The sequence below is a fragment of the Lissotriton helveticus genome, chromosome 10, assembly GCF_964261635.1.
Source record: "Lissotriton helveticus chromosome 10, aLisHel1.1, whole genome shotgun sequence".
NCBI classification, from domain to species: domain Eukaryota; kingdom Metazoa; phylum Chordata; class Amphibia; order Caudata; family Salamandridae; genus Lissotriton; species Lissotriton helveticus.
Window position 1 is genome coordinate 820,938,901 of NC_136071.1, and position 25,173 is coordinate 820,964,073.

Here is a 25,173-nt window from a genome sequence, read left to right on the forward strand (position 1 = left end):
AATGGTGCGGTGTGGTTGAAGAATGTATAAGGATGGGGTGGTCAGAGTGCTGCTGTTTAGAATTGGTGATCTAGACCATTCAGAAGGCCTTCTTTCTAGGAGCTGTTATGTAAGAGGCAAATTTGCTGCTTTAATTGGTTATAAGGGATACAGGCACAGACATTTATGTAGCTATTGATGTCCTTAGTGTGACCTTGTAGGGGGTGAGATTTAAATCTGGGAGGAAACCTGTGACATCATACATACGAATGCTGAACTGGAGGGGTAAAAGCTGAGAACGTGGCTGCTCAACAGGTGATGGTGACTAATTTAGAGAAAAAGGGTCAATCAAGAACTTTTCTCACTCACGAATGAACTGACTCACTATGATGTATATACAAAGGGAGTATTGGCAGTGCAGTCATGCAATGAGAGTATAGTTAGAGACGATGCCAAGATCACGGCTAGGCAAAGGACTAAGAACATTGTTGAAGCGTTTTCCTCTTGTTGGATGAAGATGTTGCTCAGGCAGAACAAGGGATGATGTCTGTAATATCTGGGCTAAAATCCAAGGAATATATGATATATACGTGTTCTATGATATGTTAAAGATGTTAGCTCACCAAGTTCCCAATGACTGTGGACATCCATTGTAGGACAGACTAGAGAGGGGTTCTTGTTTGGAGTGGCACATTATTACAAAGCGATGGACTAGATTGTGGCCAGAGTAATTCCCAGTGACTGAAATGAATTCATGCATTCCACCCATTCGCCTTTTATTATTCAATGGAGGAAGCTGGCAATAGTTCTAGAGTTCCCAAAACCCAGGGATGGTCTTTCTCAGGAGTTATTTGAGAACTAGATTGTGCATAGGCTTTTGGCATAGTGATTGAAGTGTGGTCATCTTTACACGGTAGGTAACTAGTGTGCGAGGATTTTGGCACATTACTTTACTAGCATATTAGCCGGGTCAAAGTGACAGTGAAGAAAATAAATAAGAATAACTACATTTGTGAACGACACACTGTAAAGAATCCATTAAAAAGCAAATGCACTTTATGTTGCAATGACCGTCATGAAGAAGCCATTTAAAAAATACCAGGATGAAGACAGTCTTTGAGAACAGCCAAAACTCTTAGTGTATCGCAAATCTTAATCATAAACACAGACTAAATGGTAATCTTCACATTAGACAGACCTCTACCCATTTCTATTTCTCTAACCCTCAACTAATTCCTATCCATAACACATCCACCCTCCCAAACATAATCCTAAACCCAAACTCTATGCTGAATGTAAAAGAAAACCTAAACACGACCGTATCCTTGTAGTCGGCCTATCCCTAATACTAGTCCCAACCCTAATCCTAAACTAATGAAAAATACACGTTCGAAATGTGTAATGGTCTTTTAATATCAGAATAGAAATTCTCATTTTATGTCATTGTTATATATATATATAATTTTTTTTAAACTTTGTTTATTGATTGAAATCACAGTAGTACAGTGCATGATTGAACGACATATTGCATGTTTCCACCAAAATATTCCAGCAAAACGTCAATCAAAATTACTCAATACATATCTCCTACCAGTCTCTCTTGCCTACGCATTTCCATTTCGCTCGTGGGTGACACACATAGATCTCCCCTGTGTTTGTTCCACTGTGACCACTTCTTGTCCCATTTCTTGGGGCATCCCCTGACCTTATAGACCTCAGTCTCTGCCAGCATATATCTGTCTATTTCTTTGACCCATAGGGTGACACGAGGTGGGTTTATGTCCCCCCAAACCTTAGCCACTTCTCCCTTTACCAGCGTGTAACCCAGTGTTGTCAACTGTTGTTCGATTTCCGTTAGGTCAGTGGCCTCCCAGATGTTCAATAATCCGAGTTGTGGGGTTAGTGTTATAGCTTTTCCTAAGGCAGTGAACATGTCATTTTTATATTTTGATCATAATGAGCTACTTCATTTTCACATAATGTCATACTAGAAATGCATCTCTAGATTTGGAAATATCTGGTAGACACAGCAGAGGGTGAGGGTATATTTGGAGGTTTACATGGTTGGGTTGCTTACCAGATTGTTGGGTGTCGGAGTTTGTTGTGGGCAATACAGTTTGCAGTTCATTGGGTGTTTTACAGGAAAACAATGTTATTTCTAACTATAGCTTTTGTAAAAGGGTCGGGGTCTATTTAGTGCTGTTAATGTGGCATTCCCGTTGACTTCTCATGTCTAATGTCTGCATTAGGGAACACCCATTACCCCCGACTGCTTCAATTGTTGTGATACCATCTTCTAACAGCCGTTTTGTGACTGCAGCCTCTCTGTTAGAACGTGTGCCTTCAAAACCTACATGGCAGCCTCTGCACCAAGCACTTATTTCAGGAAACCAAGACACTATATTTGTCCCGGAGGCAGAAGTCCTGCTTCTAGTGGATTGTAAGGAGAATCACTGGTGAATATTGTTTTTTTTTGGGGGGGGGGGGGGGAGATTTATATAGTGTAAACTCGACCCGAAGGTATCGTAGCGCTTTACATGGGCACCAGCTGCGTCACAGACAGAAATTTACATTTTTGTTAATCTCAGGAGATTAAGTGATTTGCCCGGAATCACAAGATGTTGAGCATCCCTGCCGAGGATCAAATCCTAATCCCCAGATTCGAGGTCGACGTTCTTGCCATTAGGCCACAGCTCTCCCCTCTTGTTCTGTTATGAGAGCCTTGAGCCATCTAGTCGTAGATTCTAGTCGTAGAATTAAAAACTGCATTTTAGTAATTAAGAAATATAATCCCATGCACGAAGTGTTAAGCATTGGTAGCACCCAGTGGTTAATTTGAGCTGGTGGTTTCCGGTGCTCAGCACAGGCACTCAATTGTTAACACTGTTACTTATGACAGTCTGTAACGTGGTGGCGCTGACTGTCTAATTTAGAGATAAGCACAACAGATGCTTATTAATTCAAGATACATTAAATAACTATTACCAGTGCTCATGTAATTCTTATGGCTTTGAGGGCCTGGAATAGTCTGAATAATCACCCTTTTAGGAGTGTGATAATTAATAGTTGTGACGGTACTGTCATGAGCAACGCTGGCTGGAGCAATGGGTGGTGCAAGCTGCAGTGGCCGCCTGTTGAGGGCCTCGCACTTTTTTGTTTACAAATTAAGCACTGTTAGGAACCTCCATATAGTGTGACCGAAACAGTACATAGGTTGTGGCTGATTGCAATTGATGCCCTGAAGTCGCCACAACCAAAGTACTGCTTTAGTCAAACTACAGGTTTCTATGAATTAACGGCATGCTCCAAAGGTAAAAGTGGACCACGCCAGTGGTGGTAGAGTCGGTGGTGCCCTCTAAGAAAACTGTAAGTACCAGTGCCTATTTTAATGCATTTACTTTTTTATGTATTTATTTCTACAAATTAAGGATTGTCTGCAACTCAAAAGAGAATAGTGAAAATGATATGCCTCACTTGTGAGTTTCTTAAGTAAATCATTCAATATAATGATTTTTTTGCAAAAGTAAAAAAAATGTTGTTGTGAGATGCCAGTATCTACATAAATCTCCCTTTCTATAACTTCAGGGCTTACTCGAATATTTCCATCGCCACACAACAACACAAAAGTCCTGGGAAGCAACCAAAATGTTCCAAAAGCATGTCAGTCAGTCAAAGATCTTTATTCGGGCTAAAAACAGCCATTAAAGAACACATTAAAAAACATTATTTCATAAGAATTAGCATGGTACACTTTAACCAACATAATTAATACGTAAAAAATCATTTTCTAACAATGTTACGGAGGCGAACTGCAGAGGAGATATACTTATAAATCATTAAACAAGTGAATTCATCATTTAAAAGGAGTAAAAAGCATGTATAATCCATGTTCTTAATATTTTTATACTATCTGTGATATTGTTATGTATGTAAAAAATTATATCAAGTTTGTCCTTGTTACGTAAGGCTTCTTTAGGATACTATTAGCATGAACACGATTTCATAACATAGTTAACCAATGCCCTGATGTTAAACCGGTTAAGACCCTAGCTGCGAAGCCTGTGTTGTGCCTGGCGGAGTTCTGCAGCCTACGATCAATCAATCATTTGCATTTGTAAAGCGCGCTACTCACCCGTGGGGGGGGTTTGGGGGTCAGTGCTCAAAAAGCCAGGTCTTGAGCTGCCTTCTGAAGGAGAGGTTGTCCTGTGTGGCGCGCAGGTGGCTGGGAAGAGAGTTCCAGGTCTTTGCTGCCAGGTAGGAAAAGGACCTGCCCCCGGCGGTGGCCCTGCGGATGCGGGGCACGGCTGCTAGGGCTTGTCCTGTCGAGCGTAGGGTGCCAGGGGGGCAGTAGAAGGAGAGGCGTTGGTTGATGAGTTTTGGTCCGAGGTTGTGAAGGGCTTTGTGTGTGTGGGTGAGGAGCCTTAAGGTGATCCTCTTGCTGACTGGGAGCCAGTGAAGTTTCTTCAGGTGTCCGGAGTCCGGAGATGTGGTGGTGGCGGGGGATGTTCAGGATGAGTCGTGCGGCTGCGTTCTGGATTCGTTGAAGTTTCTTCTGTAGTTTGGTAGTGATGCCGGCGTACAGAGTGTTCCCATAGTCCATGCGGCTGGTGACGAGGGCGTGGGTGATGGTCTTCATGGTGTCGGTGGGGATCCAGCGGAAGATTTTGCGGAGCATGCGGAGGGTGTTGAAGCATGCCGATGTCACCGCATTGACCTGTCTGTTCATGGAGAGGGACGAGTCCAGGATGAAGCCGAGGTTGCGAGCGTGGTCGGTGGGTTGGGGAGTGCTGCCCAGGGCGGGGGGCCACCAGGATTCGTCTCAGGCGGTGGGAGTAGGGCCGAGGATTAGGACCTCCGTCTTATCGGTGTTGAGTTTAAGCCGGCTGTCTGTCATCCAGTCCGCTACTTCCTTCATGCCTTCGTGTAGTCTGGTTCTTGCTGAGGTGGGGTTGTTGGTGAGGGAGAGGATGGGCTGAGTGTCGTCGGCATAGGATATGATGTTGACAGACCCAAGGAAGATCTGGGAATACAGGTTGGGTTCCTGACCACCTTCCCTTTCTGACACGCATCTCTGCAGGCGAATATATATTACTTGACATGGAATATGGCCCATAGGGTCAGACGTTTCTGGACACTAATGCTTTTAAATATCGTTCGGTTAAATATTTTAACGTCTAAATGGTACGGTCCATCAAGAACATGCCACTTATGTAATAATGGAGTCCAGGAATTTAAGCATGTTCTTTTTATTTGTCCAGCTATGTTGTAATATCATCTTAAGCTGTTGAGACGCCTGCTATGCATTTATTGTTCAATCCACCAAATTAAATGTTCTGTATAGAAGTTTTAACTTTAAAATGTTTTTTTAAATTGTATTGAATTACTCTGCACAATTTCGTTTTCTGATTATTTAATTAATGGTATCGCAGGGGGTAACCTGTTTTATGATATTAAGTTCATGCTGCTTATTTTGTATAATCTTTGTATATCTTGTTTTATGTGGACCTCCCAGGAGTTCCAAATAATGAAATTAACTTGACTTGGAGGCAAATATAGACCACACTAACAGATTGCTCCCAATGAGCTTCATTTTTGCCTGGCAGCTATCCACAAAAGGATATCTTTTAGGTATAAATGGTTTTACTCCTATGTAATTGTAGGTCACGACTGCATACAGTTGCGCATTAGTATATCCCATGCAAGGAGCAGTGCGTACATGGACAATAGCATGATTTGGTTTGAGATTTGTAAATACCCAATTACTTGTGAGTGTCATGGAATTCAGAAATGCCTCTCCAACCCCTGCCAACCCTGGACATGGTCAGAGACGTACTGCAGCAAATGGCTGGAGTAAGTTTCCTTCCAAGACTGGAAAGACACCTCCAAACTTTGTTTGGGTGGAGGGGAACGGGATTGTCCATGAGGAAAATGATTTCCCTGTGCAGACGAAAAAAAGTGCACCTTTCTCTCATGCGGATTGCACCCGGAGTCCAACTTCGTATTTATTAAATAGTAGATGTCACATGACATTTGCAGCAGTGCGCAGGGGTGGCTACTCCGTTGGAGCGGAGGAGGGTTGCCCCACTTAAAAGCACCCGAGATGAAAAATAAAATGGTAAATGATTATAATTTTATTTTTCATTCCCCCGTCCCGAACTGAGTGTCAGGACAAGGGCGGGCCGCTGCTGCGTGACAGCAGCAGGGAGGAGGGTGGGCTGTGTATGCACTGTTTAAAGTGTGTATGTCTGTTTTTTCTGCCCGTCTTGCTATGACCAGCCACACATGCGCACTTTAAAAATCTCTAACCCAGCTATATTGATAGCTAATTTAGAGCATGTGCATGCCTCCAGAGCACTGCGGAGTGCCGAGTGAGGCCGCTCCCTCCAATCAGGGTGATGGTCTCGTGCTGGTGAGATCAGTGCCCTGATTGGTCAAGAGAGTTTCTTTTTGGCCGGGCTGCAGTAGCGATGAGGAAATCCACAGCGAGGCGGTCCTGTTAAGTAAGGGATGGGTTTTATTTATTTATTTATTTTATTTAATTTTATATGCTCGCCTGCCCCCCACCTCCCCGTAGATGCCAGCCGCCACTAGCAGTGTGCCTGAAAAGCTGTGACAAGGGCAGCTTTCCAAGTGTACTACTGGAAGTGTTTGTGAAGTCCCAGTCACCGAACTCTCCCGAGCTTGCAATATTCTGATTACCAATGGCTGTGGCTTCTTTATCCCTATTCAGGTATCAATGCCGCTGCCGGGATTGGGATTCAATTTAGTCAGTTTCTTATGAGTCAAGGATTGAAAATCAAATCAATAAAGAACACATTCATTTTGCTGTACTCTCTAAATGTCACTTGCTTTGCATTAATATCCTATTAAGTATACAGTGCCTGGATTTCCAACTGTAGGGCAAACAATTCACCCAACGGGGCAGGCCCTTTCTGTTGTGAGGTTTAGTTACCTGTGGCAGTGTTTACTGGGTCCACGTTGCTTAGGTTCGCCCATCGCGTGGCCGTGGCAGCCCTCTGTGCAGCTTGTTTATAGTTATCATACAACGCCTTTCCATACTGCACAGAAAGAAAAGAAAGATGTCACCATGGGGCATAAAGACAAGAGACACAATAATACAGCCACACTGCATTAAGGGGGTCGTTAATTGCTAAACACTTGGCCCTCATGACGAGCTTCCCGCTGTTTTCGAACCCTGTGCAAGCAACTGTTTATGCAATGACCAGAATTACAAGTTACGCAAATGTTATCACACCCGATGATAAAGATGCATATACCCTAATAAATGTCAGCATGTCAAATCTACTGGGATTTAATATGCGAACAAAGCCTGTCACATATGCTGATTTGAGTGCATTAAGTACCAAAACCAACATGTTATTTCCAATTTTTTGTGTAAAATTTGTAATATGTGCCATTTATCACATCTGATAACTAAAGATCCTTGGAAAATATCACACTTTACAGTGGGCCACATTTAACGAAGGCCAAACCCGGATTCACGTTTTGAAAGAACTCAATTAAATGCCAGATATTTGTTGAAAATTTTCTATGGCAACTTACTTAGAGCGATGTCCCCTTGAAGCACTGACCATTATTTGAACAGTTACAGAGAAATTATCCTAAAAGAATGTTTGAAAAGAGGCACTTCTGCACTCCTCTCACCCGCTCCAAACAGAGCGAAAGGAGTGCTGCCAGTTGCACTAAAGAAAAAAGAGGAGATTTTTACAATGAATAAATACAATGAGCAGAATGCATGGGGAGTAGTGCTTTTGAGACTTGCAACTGCGCCATCACAGATAAAACATGAATTACACATTTAGAAGGACCACAGTGCCATGGGAGAAGGAGAGAGAGGAAGGACTAGTAAAATACTTAAGGCCTGATTGGGATTTTCAGCGGTGCAGGAGTGGGCGGTACGCCACCGCTGCGCTCCAGCTCCGCCGAAGGTCACCGCCGCCCATCCGGTTGTGCGGGCGGGATGGAGACTCCATTGCGGTGCCTTAGAAAACAGGCACCGCAATGGGACCGCACAACAAGGTTCCTGTAGGACATAGACTCAAAAGTCCATGCAGTGCAGAAACTGGGGTACATGCACATAATGTACCCCCTGCATGAAACCCCATGCAGAGGAGGCTTTTTCTCTCTGCCAATGTGTTCATGGAGTGTATACCTTCATGACACCGCCGGCGGAGGGGAAACTCATAATATATTTGGCGGGACCACGACGTCCCTGTAGTAATGTAAAGGATGATCAGGTCACGTAGGTTCTTGTAGAAAGATATATTTATTAATTAAGTTGACATGAGGTGGTAGTTCAAGATAGTAAGAGTAATTCCAAGGTAAATCCCCACCAGGAGCTGTCACCAGTCAGCTCAATCCTCATCTCCCAACTGATTCTAGCATCAGAGCATAACATTCCAAACAGTCATCCTGTGTGGTAACATTCCATTTGATGACATAGGTAAAACAACTAGAAAGCCAACACTACATATCTTCCTCTTTTATACATTTTGCAATTGCAACCAAAAGTTAAGATGTGAACAAAGCAATTACAAGTAATAATTATATATTAAAGAAGATAAATAGAAACGGACGTAGAATTGGTTATATTAAAAGTGAACGTGAAGTACGAAGAAACGGGAGTAGAAATGGCAAACACAATCATAAGAATAGTTGACATAAGAATAAATAAATGGTGAAAGTTTAAATATATAAGAATCAAGAGAAGTTTTGATTAGAGATGACTGAAAGAAAGAATTAAGAAACGAGAGTAAACTTAAAAGAATGAACACAAAACACATCTCCTCCCTAAGGGAATAAAGAGAAAAGATCATACGAGAGCGAATAAGAACACAAGACATCTCCTCCCTAGGGAATAAAGAGGAAGGATTATACGAGAGTGAAAACCGTTAAGAGGAGCACAAAATTCAACAACTGGCCATATTGGAGAAATTGTGAATCATAAACGAATGGATGAAAGGTAGAAACACATCAAGAATGAATAAAAAGAGAAAAATATATATATATACTCAACAGGAGAAACAATCAGAAACTCCAGCAAAATTAAAAGAAATGTAAAAATCAGGAGCACGAATAAAGAACATCATTGCCAGTTTGAACAATCATGAAATAAACCTTAAAGGTGAAGAAAATCTGGCATAAACAATCAATCAAAAGCAATACAAGTAAATCATTAAAACTTATGTATCATTAATAAAATGACAACTAAATTCCATGTGACGTACGTCTACGCACAGGAAATGTTCAGTAATAATAAAACTTTTGCGCAAAAGGTAGAGTATAATATCAATAGAGCTCTAGAATAACCATCAGAAAACAGTACTGTTTTTAAAGAATGACACCATAAAATATCATTTAAAACCGGTAACGTAGACAAATAATGTCCACTCATAAAGCATGCATAAATTTGAATTACTTAAGTAAATAATATCAATCATAACTGTATCATGCATCATGAAATGAAAATTTTCACGAAGAATGTGTCATTAATATTTAACTATCATAACAAAAATTACTGGTACTATAATAATCCTGTAATGATAATCATGAAAGAATTAAGCAATAAAATTAATCAGTGTTGTATCATAAATACATTAATTTTCAGAATGTAATCCATAGTAATCATACCTGCTGCAACCTACAATCAAAATAGCATTAAAATAGTAAAAGGTATACATATACTGTACATACTCAATAATTCATGTTATTATTAAGCAATGAACAAAATAATTAACTAAAATAATTAAAGTGGTCACCGTTGTCAATGTAGGAAAATAAAGGACTAAAATTAATAAATCAACACAAAAAAGTAGTACAGTCATCCTGTGTGGTAACATTCCATTTGATGACATAGGTAAAACAACTAGAAAGCCAACACTTCAGTCCCACCCAGCATTTTACTTCCTCTACCTCACCGTGCCACTACCAGGGAATTGTGGTTCCCTGGTGGCAGCAGTCCCAAGGCGGTCCGACAGCCAAATGGGGTGGTCGGGCTGCCGGTGCAGCGGTGGATGGACTGCCACCGTTGCGCTGCCAGACTTGTATTCAGGCCTTAAGTAGTTTTTTTATTGTTTTTTTATGTAGACCACACATTGTTTATCTTAATTTATGCAAACAACTTAAGTGTGTGGGTACTATTTCCTGTGTTACATTGTTGCAATTTTTGAGTTTTGACAAACACTTGCATATTACATAGATTGAATTATTTTTGTCATAATTGCGCACTTTAGGGTATCAGTGAACAAAGGAGTGTCAGACTGCAGTATGGCACAATCACAGGACCTATCCACTGACACAGAAGGAGATGCCGGCCACTTAATATGACCTCCAACATAAAAATAAAGCCTTATAGAAGCAAGAAGGCAAACCCAGTCTTGAGAGTCTGACCAGGAAGAACTAGAGGTCACACTGCAGGACAGGGCTCTCAAAAAGACAATTATCAAAAGGGCCGCTCCACATAACGGCCTCCTCATCACTTCTTGAATTCCACAAGAAGCTGAAGACCAGGCTTTTCAAGTAGTGTCAAGAGGCCCTAAGTGTGGCTAGACTCACACCTGCTCAGCACCAGGATACCCTCCCTGGAAAACATCTGCATAACACAACAAATGGCAGGATGAAGAGGTGGCCATTTAAGGGTCTTCTGCGTCTGAGGTAACAGCTTGCAGTCTAACCTGCAGTGGGAGGGAATTCCACAGGGAGGAGCCATGGGCATGGAAAGATTGACCCCCATAACTCTTGTTGCAACATGGTAGAGCGTGTTGCAAGTGTCGATGCAATTCTGCACTGAGAATTTGTCCAACGCTTGAACCAAATAACCAGCATAAAATGCCTGTCCTGCACTGGTCATTTGGTACAAATGCCTATTGTAGTCGTTGTAGAAATCCACAAATGCTGGTACAAAGTTGCACCAACTCTAGTGTTGTTTATGTAATCTGGAAATGCTACTGCAAAATTGAAGGAAAATGCACTCTAAAGCTGACAGGAACATCTCAGCAAATCATCCTTCTGAGGCTGATTGTTTGGTTTGCATGACGTGGTTTGATAGTAATACACAACATTACAGCCATAAGAAGCTTCCATCCATTTAAAACCCTATCTGACAAATCTTTACTACCACTGGGAACACATGCTCGATAAATCACCAGTACTTTACTGGAAAGCTATTTTAGAGATTTGATATGACGGGCATATTGAGAATTCTCTGCCTTAAAAGTGCTATAAATCATTGGGTAGTAATTCAACAACTAGTTGTCATACATGTTTCCACCTTTTAGACATGTCCCTGTAACACCAGATACTATGTACATCTGTAATTCCAGTGGCACTTGCAATGCAGTTGGGCAGAGCAGCAGTACCTGAGATTGTAAGAGACGCTGCTTAGAAGGTGGAGTAAGGAAGACTTTGGGGCAGTCGAGAGGTAGGGGAAAGTACCAGGGTAGGATATGTCAAATATATTTTGTATATGGGTTTTGGGACACTCTGGCCCGTTTCATCAAAGTGTCACGCAACACAGCAACAAGAGAGCAGGAACGCGCCATACCTACTAAGATATGATGCATTCCTGCTGCGTCCCTGCGCTGCTGTCCTGAGTGCTGACTAGCGCCAACGCAGACACCCTTGTGCCATGGTGCAAGGGTGAATGCGTTACAAGTAGGATTGTTCTTGTGCAGGAAGGGACACATTCCTGTGCAAAAACAATCCTTAGAAGCATTTTCCTCCTTCTACGTGTGCTACATAATGGAACTAACAAGGAGAAATAAAGGATTTTTTCCTTGTTACTCCATTGTTAGGATGGCGCACTATTTTTAAGCAGTCCAGGTTTGCAACCCTTAGAAAATCTGGTATTGTGCCAAAATCCATGGGTGGAAGCATTGGAACACCCATGACCACCCAAGGAACGCCTTCTCAATGCAGCGTAATACAAGGAAGCGATTTGCACTGCTTTGCTTTACTCTAGATTTACTAAGCCACGTAGGGCCATGCAAGATAGCTTTACGTGGCTTAGTAAATCTCACTTAAGCCCTTGTGTTGCCTTGTGTCACCTTTCGTGATGCATACACGATCTGCCCCTCCCTTTATTGTTCCGTTCGGACATAAAAAAAGGCTACATAGTGTAAAGCCCAGGTGAGGAGCGTGGCACCTGACAATAGTTAAACAGTATAAAATACAGAACGGTTACATTGTCTGAGATTGTAGAGCCTCTTCCCACTCTGGAGAACTCATTGACTCTCAGTACCAAACAAATTGTTTCTATGTTATAGATGACGTCACTGCAGAACGCTTGAGTAAAAGCAGCTGCGCCTGGCTTCGTCATCTAGGGATGTTGGGCGTTGGATAAGGCAGTAGGCAAAAGACACCATACAGAGCATGGCATCATACTTCATTTGAGAGGTTCTTCTACTGGTCATGGGGTGAGAAAAAGAGGTGCAGGGAAATCAACTACTTAGGTAAATAAGTGAGGATCCTATTCAAATTTAGACTATGAACTCAGAGTAGTCCGGCAATCCCTACCCTTGAGCAAATGTGATTTGCACCCAAATTGGGATTGAAGGTAGAGCATATGAAATGGGCATACACATTTTGCATGGAAACACCTGGAAAGATTTGCACCTGAAAAAAGATCAGAACTGATGGAGGAAATGGGAATTGGATGCACAACTCTGAGGCCACAAGTTATGCATGATTTTGACCTCCCCAATGAGGCATATTGGGTAACACCACCTGGGGGGGCTACCATACCCGGTGATATTCCCTGAGCGGTAATACAACACTAAAATACCGGCAAACTTGTAATAAGGTCCTAAAATGCAATATAAATTGCTTGATATGTTTGGGTCTTAGACGACAAATAGAACAAAGGCACCCATTCCCCTATCTGAAGACTGATGAAGCACAGGTGGTGCCTCCAGGAATAGAATACATGTGCACAAAGAAGTTCATCTCCCAAGTATGTTTTTAAAGCCTTCAGTCTATCGCTAACGCTAGGATTCATCCAAATGCCATTATTCCAGCTCAAGATGCAATGAACTAGGCTGGGACAAGCACAGAAGGGACCTCTCCCTCTCACCTTGGCAATCCGTATCCCTGTCACCCACTGGTGCAGCGTCCAAGGGTCGTCACAGCATAAATACTTGATGTATTGGGATTCCTTCTGGATCTGAGGATGCTGCAAGAGATACATGTTTGAAATTTAAAACAGTGACATGAAAAGGCATACATGAAAATAATGACGTGGTAATATTAACTCTTGAAGAACCACTCACTGGAAAAACTAGCAATATAGGTGACAAAAAGCAGGATATATTTTAGCAATGCAGAGTTATTGTTATTCCAGGAAACACCAGAAGTCCAAATTTCATTTGGTCATCATTTGAAATACAAAATAATATTCTATTTAAAATACTCCTAAACTATATTCACAAAGATGATAATAATAAAAGTATCATATTCAAGTGTGCCTGTGACTTCGTGGACCCGCATTAAATATAGACTGCAATGTCCCTATCAGTGCCATGATGCACCAGATGGGTGCGCCTGGCGCAGACCGAAACAGTGCATCCTATTACAGTAAATGTGCTGTCCTCAAGGCAGCAAAAATCATGCGTTTGCCCTGGAGCAATGCATTAGTGAAAGATGGACTGGCTGTTTGAAGACACTAGTCCACCTTTCACTGTGCAGGCAACACCGAGAATGCCTTTGAGTGGGAAGCTGAAATCCAATGCAGGCAGGTGCAATGCACCTAAATGCATAGGGCCCTTTCCCCTTCCAAGGAGCACCACAATGTTGTGCAATGTCGGTGCACCTTTCGATAGCTCCTTTGCCTCTCCACTCAAGTCTGTAATATGTCATGAATGAGAGCAAAGCATTTGCTTATTTGCATACTAACACGACCCAATGCAAATGAGGGAATTCCACCTCATGATCAAGCCTGTTCTAAATATGTGCCAGTACAATCCGTATTATTGAAGGGGTTGAAGTTGAACAAACATCTGTTGCTTAATACCAGACTGCCCCGAGGGCACAAGCATCAAGTACAAACCCCTAGTGTGTCCGTCAAGTACTTACTGTAATACGACCCATGGAGCGCTTGTTGGAAATAAAAAATATTCTGACCCTGATAAACCACTTTGTGAGAAAGGGTACTTTTAGTTGGGGTGGATGGTAGTCCACCACAAGTAATAAGGGCACTATTCATGACCAATAAATGTTTCAGTACTTTAAAACTGAGCTCAACCCCTAGTAGCCATGGCACAGAGGCAACAGGGTTAACTTAAGAAAATGTGTGAAACATTTAGAAGTGCCAAAATGGTTAAAAATAGATGACCCAATACAATAAGTATCCCACTCCAATTTGTAAAAATGGTGAATCATTTAAAGAACAAAATGACACCAAAATGACAAAGATCAAATACTATTTAAATAAAGATAGTGCCAAAAGCACTAGCCCTAGCTCCTCCCCTACTGGGATTGATGCCTGGCTCTTTAGAGGGACAAAGGAGGTGTCAGGCCCAGGTATTAGCTACATCAACATCTCACGGTGACAGGATAGGGACCTTAATGTTAGTTATGTTCCTGGGCACTGCCAAGCTGGTAATCCTGTCAAAGGAACAGAACACCTCCTCACACCCAAGGCCTAAGTCTCAGCTCTGAGAGCAGGTTCACACCTCTTAATTCAGGCTATTCAGCTCTAAGGTGACAGTGGAAAGCTCATGCTAATGGACTTCCAGAGGCTTTATGCAGGCAAAAGGTATGTTTTTAAAGCTACTTTTCATTTTAAATATTTAAAACAAATCCAACTTTAGCAATGAATTGACTTGTAATAAATATTCTTAAAATTGCAAGAATGAACTTTGTATTTGGTTCCTAGATGGAGATACCATTATTAAATGTAATATTGTATACCAATATTTTCTAATTGGACTGCTAACTGTGCTACACTGAAAACAGCTTCAGGGCCTTGTCGCTGTAAAGTCACATTTAACATTAAATGTTTCCAAATCTTGCTTTTAAATACCATGTACCCTGCCCTATGAGCATTCAAGTCCTGCTCCAGGGTGACTTAATATTTAAAATGAGGGTGTAGGCTTGTCAAAAGGGGTTATTTGGGAAGGTCGAATTTGTAGTTCTAAAAATACACAGACAGGCTACAGTGGTAGGCCTGCAGTCATGTTTTGCACAGTCACTCTAGTGGTGGCACAATATGTGCTCCAGTCCATTGGTGAAATTTAACTTACGGGTCCTGGGTACACTTTGTGCCATAAAGTAGGGACTTATATTTAAGTTAAGTATGCCAATTAGGAGTATAGACCATTTTGGCATGTTTTAGGGTTCACAGCACATACATTGGGGCCTGGTTAGCAGAGTTCCAGTGCACAGAGAAAAAAAAACAGCAGCATCTGTCCCAAAAAACTTGACGGCGATCATGCAAAAAGAGGTATTTTCCTAAACATACCATTCAGTTGTTGATTTGCATTTTTTAGCACTCACTGGCAGAAAAATACTTCAGTCCACTTTTTCGAAACTTGTTGTAGTAAGACATAAAAAGCTATAGCGCTGTGTTGAAAAATTGTACAGCAATATATTTACAGCGAGTTGAATGCTGATGATGTCACTGGTGGCTATCATACAAACAGGAAAAAAACATTTGTATGTGATGCTAAGCATGGAGTCCATCCATGGACAAGTGGCGTAATATGTGTAATTTTGGAGAAATTACATGTTTTTGCTTTTATTTGGCACTAGATTTTCACACCAAGCCATTTTATCTTACGGTAGTAGGTCTGGATCTGTATGGCATTTTAGGGTGGTTTGTTTTGCAAGTAACAGGGACCCCCTGATATCGGATCACGTTCCTGGGTCAGGGTGAGACAAATTATGACAAGTAACTAGCCCAGTCAACAATGAGGACAGTGGCAATGTAAATAAACAAGGAAAGAAAAAATATATACACTTTGAATCGCAAAATTGTTCGATTTAATATATTTTATAAAAATCAGATAAAAATAATTGCAAATGCATATTCATTTTTTAAAAAAAAGAATTTTAAATTCTCTACACATAAATGTATTAAATCGAACAATTTTGTGATTCAAAGTGTATATATTTTTTCTTTCCTTGTTTATTTACATTGCCACTGTCCTCATTGTTACCTGGGCTAGTTACTTGTCATAATTTTAGGGTTGTTTGCTCATTACCTGCTTATTGCACCTCCTTTTCACAATAAAGCAGGTTGCGTACTATGCGCTACACAGCAATTTTGCCATGCGCTTCCATCAAATTTTCAGAGCAAAACATTTTTATATTCAAAAGTTCATCGATACTGTTGCTTGCATTGCTTTGTGCTGTGAAAGCACTGGAGCAAAAGCATAGTAATATGGTCTCATGCAGTGCTTAATTTGTAACATAATAAGTACTGTTCCAAAACGTTTTGTTTAAAAGCCAGCGGCCAGTGCTATCAAAGGTCGGGACGCCTAATACCAAGGCTATGTAGTCTAAATTCCACCCATTGCTTTTTTTAATCCACCATCAGGTACTCCCACACTCTTTATCTCACTCTTTCAGATTCCTTTTCATCTTTGCTTTCACCCTTTATCACTGCTTTTCCAGCTTTCTCTTCCTCCTTCTTTCCCCCTTGTTTCTCTCTCTTGCCCTGCACGAATGGAGAAATATAAGGGCTAATCCCCCAAAATAAGTGCCGTTGTGCCCCACCTGCAACCACCGGCTCCAATTAAGCACTGGTCTCACTGTCGTAAACTCTGCTGACAGAGCGGATTCATTACCCACCCGATAACACCTGCAAAACCGTATTTAAAACCTTTGACCAATTGTACATTTGGTTCATCAAAACCGATACTTCTGAAGTACTAAGTTTTGGTTGATAAAAACGGTAAGTAAGGCCCTGCTGCCGCCTGCCCTGGTAGAGATTACAGAAACGAAGGTGATAGTTTCAATGAACAGGCCAGAAGGTTGGGTTGAATATTAGGCTCCACAGAGGAAATCGGATGTTAGAGGTAACTGCAACATGCGTGAGGGCTGGAGGGCTCACCTTCGGTTTCCTTCAACAATACCGCATCTGCTAACGCTCTGACACATGCCTTTCAAATGATGGGGAAAATTATGCCATTTATGTCTGGATAGAAAGTGCCAGTAAAACATCAGAGAACAGTGTCAGAGGACGAAAAACAGATTGCTGTCTGCGCCTGGATTCAAAATTAGGAATCCAGGCACAAAGGAAAGCAGACTTACCATCTCTTTACACAAAAGGCTCTGTTTATTTAAGATAAACGAAAGATCTGGTGGGACACAGGTGGAATGAGACAACTGTTCCTGGCACAACCTGCTTCCTCGAAGCGGTTTCATTTGACTAAAGGATGCTTTGAGCTCCATTCACAAAAATTTGAAAATCTATGGATCGTGGGTTTGTACGTATGACATGCCTCTACGTGTGCATTTTTCAAATATGGATCAAAACTGTATGCAGTTCGTAGGTTTCCAGGTATAGTCTTAGCCCAGCAACAGTTACTCCTTCAGACTGTTCTCAGTGCATACAATGCACAAAAATAAATGTGGTGGAAATCTGATCTGTAAAATTATACTTTTCTACTTTCTTTTCTTCGCTGTAGTGAATATCTTTCCATATGGAAAAAATTGATTTTCATCAATTTGCACACCTACCAGAGCTTCTTCTCACTATAATTAAGTACGTAAATTGAGCGTGAAAAGCCACTGGAAATAATTTAGGAAACTCCATTACAAATGGGCTCCCGCGCTCCTCTTCTGGGTATTTCTATTATTGATTAGGGTCAGAAATTCATCAAATATTGATTCTGTGCTTTGGAAACCCTATATCTAACCCTGGAGTCATAGCCGTCATTGCTGTACCCACACATGTTATAAATTGTGGCCTTCTGTTAAAATATTCCATTCTCTTCATTGCTGCACCGTTTGGTACAAACCTTAAGTTGCTTGTCCAGTGGTGGATTTGCCCAAATGATGTCACTCGAGGCCTGGGCTCAAACTTCTGCACTGGTACTTTATCAGAGAAAGATGCCACGCCAAAACTGTTGGCTTAATGCACACTCTTTCACATGGGTGGGACCATTTTAAGTAGCAAATGGCAACTTATTCACGCTGGCCCCAACATTAGGTTTGTTGTGCAACGGCCCTTCAAAATACCCAGCTGCCAGACATCCAGTTTGGCACTAGCTTTCCTTCAGTCTTAGTGCCTTGACTGGGGAATTATGTAGCACAAAGTATGCACACTATTGCCAACATTAATAAAGTCCACAAGCTCTTCAAAAACCACTTGCTAGCAAACACTTCTAACTCCCCAGACCCGTTTGCCTAAGTCTCCCTCTTGGCATCTTGAAAACCCACCTAAATGTTTCCGATTTGCTTTCACGAACTTCCCTAGGGCAAATTCCAAGAAGTCTATGGCAAAAACACTCTCTTATATGGATTTTACCCTTTGGCTTTCACCTTCAACCTGGGCCAATAAAGCTAGAGGGGCCTTTATTAAAACACTGGAATGTTGGGCGCTCCACAGGACACTAGAGTATGGAAGAGGGCTAATAATGGCTGTTACACACCTACTGCTCCGTGGAAAAGGGACAAAAATGGTATGTTGTAGAGTCTAGACCTCCTGCTCTGCATTTCAATGTACGTTTTGCTGTCTGATTTGGAACGTTCTACCCTAAATGAGTAAAATGCTTTAATAGCATTACAGCCCTCTACCGTGGGTTGTGCTGGTCGTTACAGGCTCCAATTCTTCTTTATAGGCCTTTTCCTAAGTATCAAGCAGTAATGCTGTACTGTGGCATTAACATGCAACTTAATATTTTCACTTTAGCAATACATATGTGAGTAAGCATTTATCAACAGACTGCTTGTAAATAGCACGTCACATTGGCATGCCCCCTGGCACCCCTGGCACTGCTTTTGCGACCACTATCGTCAGCAGTGGCAAATTCACTGGCAGAAACAGAAGCAGCTCGTCCTTATGGACGTCGGTGGGGGCTTCACTCACCCCGCTGTTTGTCAATTTTTTTATTAAACTAATAATGAATGATATTACATTATTCACTTACTATTAGTTTAATTAAAAAAAATTGGAGTACAAATAGCGCGAACATGACTTTTTCCTGGCAGCTGAGGTAAGCAAAACATGCTTTTAATTGTATATATATGGTGTGCGTGCTTGCAGTTTTGAGTTTGTTTATGTAAGAGAAAGTGAGTGTGAATGTGTAGTCAGTGTGTATGTGCGAATGCATGTATATGTATGAAAATATGTATGCGTGAGTGAAAGTAAAGGTCAAGGGGCGTGTGAAGTCACTTTCGCTTCCCCAGGCATTTTGGTGAATTAACGTCCATGCACATTGGGACACGTTTTATTGGCGTGGCGGAAACATAATAATCTAATGTAATAATGTAGTGTTCCAAGAACGCCTGTAGATGTCAGTATGTACTTTGATGTAGTAATAACCCAGTTTTCGGCAACCATGAAATGTTGCTTCAGAACCTGGATTAAGCCACTCACTGAATCTGAATGTCACTCTTTGATGTTTTAAATGGAATCTTTTCGAAAAGAAAATTACGGAGCCAACATCAGCGCCAGTAATTTAGGATTTACCCGGAAGACTGTGGGTGAATTCTAAGTGGTTGGAGGGGCGGAGAGTGAATGGAGAGATAATCATAGTAACGACGGGGAGAGACGACACAGGGCATGAATAAAAAAGAGTCGACAGCACTAGGAAATCATTAAAAAAAAACCTTGGACAGAGCAATTTTAATAATGCTTTCATAATTAATTATTTTTTCCCTTTTTCGTGAACTGTGCCTTTTCAGAGACAAGCATGCAGCCAGGCAGATGTGCTGGCAAAAATAACCTTATTTATTCCGCGATTAGAGGTTTCTACAGCATGACAGGGGGTGGAGGGGTGGGGATGGGGGGGGGGGGGGGGGTGGGGGGAGGTAGGGTTAGTGTTTAATGTGAAAAGGCCTGGTGCTCTTCGGGACAGAGGTAGGTGGTGTGTCTGCGGTGTGCAGGCAGGAGATACAAGGGCAGGGGCATACCAGTGGTTAATTTGTAAAAGAATAAGTGCTGGGGCTATCGTCAGTAACCAACTTGCACCAGTCCATTTCTCCCGTTCGTACTGTATAAAACACAACCAGCTACTTACCTTGAAAGTGGAGAATGGATGTGGCGTAACGACCAGAGCTGATGACTTCGGCCCTGGAGAACCAGGTTCGAGTCTCAGCTGGCTCAACATCCTGTGATTCTGGGCAAATCCGTTAATCTCCTGGTAGATAAATGTGTCCTTCACTGGTGTTCATGAAAAGTGCTGGTGTTGATGATTAAGTGCTGAGCACTGGAAACCACTGGCTCAAATTAAGCACTGCGGCAAACATAAGGACAAGCTGCGCATTTCAAAGTTCATGCATCAGTCAGTATTGTGGAAAGGTTATTGTACAAGGGGAGTTCAGAGTTCTCACCCAAGGACATTTTGGGGGCAATTCAGTGCTTAATTTTAGATGGTGGTTGCAGGTGAGGCCCACCAGCACTCTTGTATTGGGACCGGATCTCACTATTCCATCATTATGCTTTGACCCACTGCAAGGATGAGAAAGACAGCAAATGGGGAAAGAATGAGGAAGGTAATGGTGGAAAAAAGTGATAAAATAAGAAAGAAGGTAGGAAAAAGAACCTGCAAGAGTGATATAGTGGGCCAGGAAGGAAGTGGTGGATGGAAGAAGCATGAGGGGTAATCAAGAGTAGACAGCTTTGGTAGTTGGCAATTCCACCACTCGGTGTCAGCTGCAAGCTTTTGAGAAAAAGTTTGAGATTGGGCACTTATTTTATAAATTAATCACGGGATATTATGGTGGCAAATAGATCATTGCTGCAAAGGAAAACAGAGGTTTTTAGAGGACGTTTGCTGATTTCAGAGAAATGGCATGATTTTGAGAGCACGAAAAGTAAGTCTGGTTGTGCCCCCAACAAAACGAAGAACAGGGCTTAAAGTGGGGCAGGTCGTGCCAGGTCTAAGACCCAGAATTAATTAAAAACTGACTTTAAAATGTGCCTCTTTAGAGTCCTAAAGTCATTTCCCTAAATTAACATACAAAACAAAGATTGATTTCTCAACAACGACTATAAAAACCCTTAAAATAATCCATGTCAGCGAGGCACTAGCTATTTACAATTTACCTGTTGTACTTCATCTTGCATCCCCTAAGAGTATAAGATTTTACCAGATGTTTTGTGGCTGTAGTTATTTTTATGTGACATAGGATTCTTGTATAGTGCATAACGTGATCTGAGTTGCGTCTAGGTGTCTAGTTGAGTTCAGTTTGTCAGGTTGTGGCTGATTGTTTTTTAGACCTGGCATGCTTGGCTTGGTTTATCCTATAACATTTGGTCTTCAGTCCTCCTGTTTGCTGACTTTGTTTTGTTGGTTTTAGGGCTCTGCACACTTTACCACTGCTAGCCAGTGCTAAAGTGCTTGTGCTCCCTCCTTAAACAAGCATTGAAAATGCAATAGGTCTCACCTTTGATTAAGTTAAAACAATTTGTTTTGCTAATGGTATTGTATAGCAAAGCAAATAGCTTTAACTTAATAAAAGAAGAGACCTATTGCATTTTCAATGCTAGTTTGATTTACCAACCCAAAATGGTGGACACCACGTAGGAATACAAAACATTATTCAATGGTGCTAACGAGCAGATCTTAAAGTGCTTAATGTGGAGTGGCACGACAGGAAAACAGAAGAGCTGGGTACTCTAAAAACTGTTAAATAACTAAGGACTGCAACTCTGCAAGGGGTAGGACAGAAACGGTGTGGGTGGAGTGAGAAGAGGAAAGTAAGCACACAGGGGACAAAGCAACACAGGAGTATATGAAAGAAGCACCCAAAGAAGCGGTCCACAGAGTAGCATGGAAGTCGCACAGAAGAGAAACACAGTGAGCAACACGTGAGGGACTGAGCAACAAAGAACAGCTATCCGACAGGGGTACATGAGTGAGAACGTAAACTTGCACTTTTAAGGAGTGCTTAAACAAATGTTCTGAGAGCGAGCAATGGAAGGGCACAAGACAGCCAATTAAAAGCATAGTAAACAAAATATACTCTAGATGCGAGAGAAACAAGAAAGCATGCCATCTAATAAGAAGCAAGCAAATGAGTGACAAAGCCAACTAATGGTAAGCAATGGACTGGTTATAGGGCAACTGTACTTTTTTTGGCAAGCCTAAAATAGATCCTCCACAACCAGGCAGCTTATGCTGTTTGGTGAGACCTAAAAAATGCTTCCTGCATCAATGTGTACAAGTAGCGGCTGAGGAACGCCAACACACAGCATAGGCAACAGCTGGGCATGTAAGCTTAAAATCAGGATAAAGAACTGACAGCAAATGTCCAAGAAACGCACACCGTCTTTCTTCTGGCTTTAAACATGTAGTCCTAAATAAACATAAGAGAACCTAAGCTGTCAGCTAAAATCAGAAGACTTTAAAAGACCCCTTTGTTTCATCTTCAATTCTGGCTACCTTATATTTATGTGGACAACAGTAATAGATTAAAAACAAATATTGGGTAAGTAAGACAAAGTTTTTATTTTTTTCAGGCATGCAAAAAAAAACAAGGCAGCGCTGGGAGGGGGGCTGGGCACGAAGGAAGGAGAAATGCGAGTCACGGCCGGAGGCCGGCCGTGAAAACAATGCAGCGCTCGTGAAACTGAAAGCACGGCCGGCCGTGAAAGCCTTTGGTGCCGCAGGGGGTGGAGCGGCACCAAGCTGGGCAACAGATGGCTGACGATTTGATGCTGTGCACGCGCATTTTAGGTCAATGCGATTGCGCATTGACCTAAAAGCGTACGGGCACAGCATCAAATCGCCAGTTAGTTAAAGTCTGTTTAAGCCCCTATAGTCTCGCTCCGCTCAATGCGCATGCGCATTGACAGGTCGCGAGACCTAAAATGGCAGACTTGGTTTATATCCAATTGGCATACTTAATTTACTTGGAAGCCCCTAGTAAGGTGGAACTGACAGTGCCCAGGGCCGGCAAATTAAATGCTACTGCTGGGCCTGCAACACTGTTTGTACCACTCTCTTAAGTGGCACTTTAAACATGTCTCAGGACCGCCACTGCAGTTTTTGTGTGTGCAGTTTTAAACTGCCATTTTGACCTGGCAAAATGAATCTTTTACCAGGCTCAAACTTTCCTTTTAATACATAGAAGCTACCCCTTGGGTCGACTCTGAACAGGCCAGAGGGCAGGGTGCAGTGTATTTAAAAAGTGGCATGTACTTTTAAGTTTTACATGTCCTAGTTGTGAAAAACTCTTTCTATTATTTTTCACTACTGCAACATTATTACATTTAATAAACTGTAATTTCCAAATAGAAGTAGTTAACCAGTTCTTCTTTGGAGTCTTTGGAATTGTAATGAAAAATTCTAACTCATGGTAACATTGCATTTAAAATTACGATTTTTAAATGCCACTTTTAGAAAGTTGCCATTTTCCTGTCTCTGGGTTACATGACTAGGTGAAATTGAGAGTTGGGTATTGTATATTCCTCCAAGACAGCCACACACAACTGGAAGCTTAGGTGTGCCTGGATGGACCATCACTGGCAGACTGGGAAGGAGGAGCTAAGCCCAGCCCCACTTAAAATTAAATAGGTTGTGTACTGCCTCCACATAGAAGACTGCAAACCCATTTTAGTCAATCTGGACCCAGGGCCAGGAAGGCAGGGCACCTGTGGTTTTCAAAGTCCTGCCTCTAGAAGCTTTTCCCCACTTCAAGGGCACAACTGGGTATAAATACTGGACCTCATACACCAACCCTTCATCACATGTCTGGACCTGTGGATACTCTGCCAGGAAGAAGGACATCTGTGCTGCTGAAGCGTTTGCCCTTTCACTATGAACACAAAAACCTTACTTTTGGAACCAAATAAAGTATGGACAATTAGAGGGCAGACCAACTGCAATAGCGAGAATGTCATCTATCGATTGACATGCCCTTGCGACCTACATTACGTAGGAATGACCAGTAGGAAGATAAAACTACGTATCGGAGAGCACAGGAGCACCATCAGGTGCAAGAAGACGAATACAAAGCTCACTGAACATTTTTTGTCCATAGGTCACACTGCAGATGACCTCAAATGGACAATCATTGAACAAGTTCAACCAGGTACAAACCTGACCAAACGTCTATTCGAAAAGGAACAGAGGTGGGTCTACAGACTTTCCACGCATAAAACCGGTTTGAACGACAATATACCGTGGAATAACGTAATGACATAAGGGGGTCCATCACATTCCCGATTCTCCCTACATTAAAATATACTGACAAACTATGTGCCCGATTTATCTGCGAATGGTGGTGATCAAACCCGTTTTTGGTCCTGAATAGTTTTTCTGTCCTGAATAATTCTCTGAAATTTTCCCTCTATTTTATTTGTTTTATATGCTCACGAAATCGCTGGATGTAATAAGCCCGTATGTTTCCTGAATAAGATATACCATCACCATAGCGATGTAAACAATGAATCATACTGACAGAGTAGTCCTTCTACTATGTCAAACGATTCAACGTGAGTGGCCACCACCGGACCACGCGTTGAGCACACGTGACCCGGCCACGCCCAACCAGGAAGTGCGAGCAGGTTTACTTTACCGGCAGCGCTCAGGCACCCGAGACACTCCACGGGGCACGCCGGACAAGAACCAAGTAGGTTTTCGGTCTGACGATCAGAAGGCACAAGTAAGTACACTTGGTTGGATCGAAATGCGGTAACATTGGACCGCACTTTTCCTAAAGGCAACATTCGTTTGTCAGTACTCAGCGACTACAGAGCTGACACTCGATATATGCTTTCTCTACCTACAGGAGACGGAATCTTGTCATCTTGGTAAACGCTGGTGCCCATGAAGCGATAGTTCCGCTTCCAAGCGTAAGCATCTACCAATAACTAGTCGACTCCACAAATCATGACAGTTATTACACGACTGCTCACAACGTCTGGCAGCCGTACACACCGCAACACGCTAAAAGGTCACCCTCCCATTTACCGATCCCTGTTTTTTTTCACATATCCATGACGCCAAAACCACCCCGACACCTCTCATTTTGGCGCCGGTCCTTTGAGTGAAAAGGCACAACTCG

The 25,173-nt window shown here is 42.0% G+C and overlaps 1 protein-coding gene across 3 annotated transcripts in view; it reads right to left on the reverse strand.

Annotated features, from left to right (window-relative positions):
* Positions 1-25,173, reverse strand: part of APBB1IP (amyloid beta precursor protein binding family B member 1 interacting protein) — an 812,218-nt gene that overhangs the window by 36,310 nt on the left and 750,735 nt on the right. For all 3 annotated transcript variants that reach the window (XM_078663434.1, XM_078663435.1, XM_078663436.1), the window contains 2 exons: positions 13,070-13,168; positions 6,932-7,037 (listed from right to left, as the gene is read on the reverse strand). In XM_078663434.1, the coding sequence (XP_078519560.1) occupies positions 6,932-7,037; positions 13,070-13,168 (205 nt within the window). The remainder of the gene's footprint in view (positions 1-6,931; positions 7,038-13,069; positions 13,169-25,173) is intronic.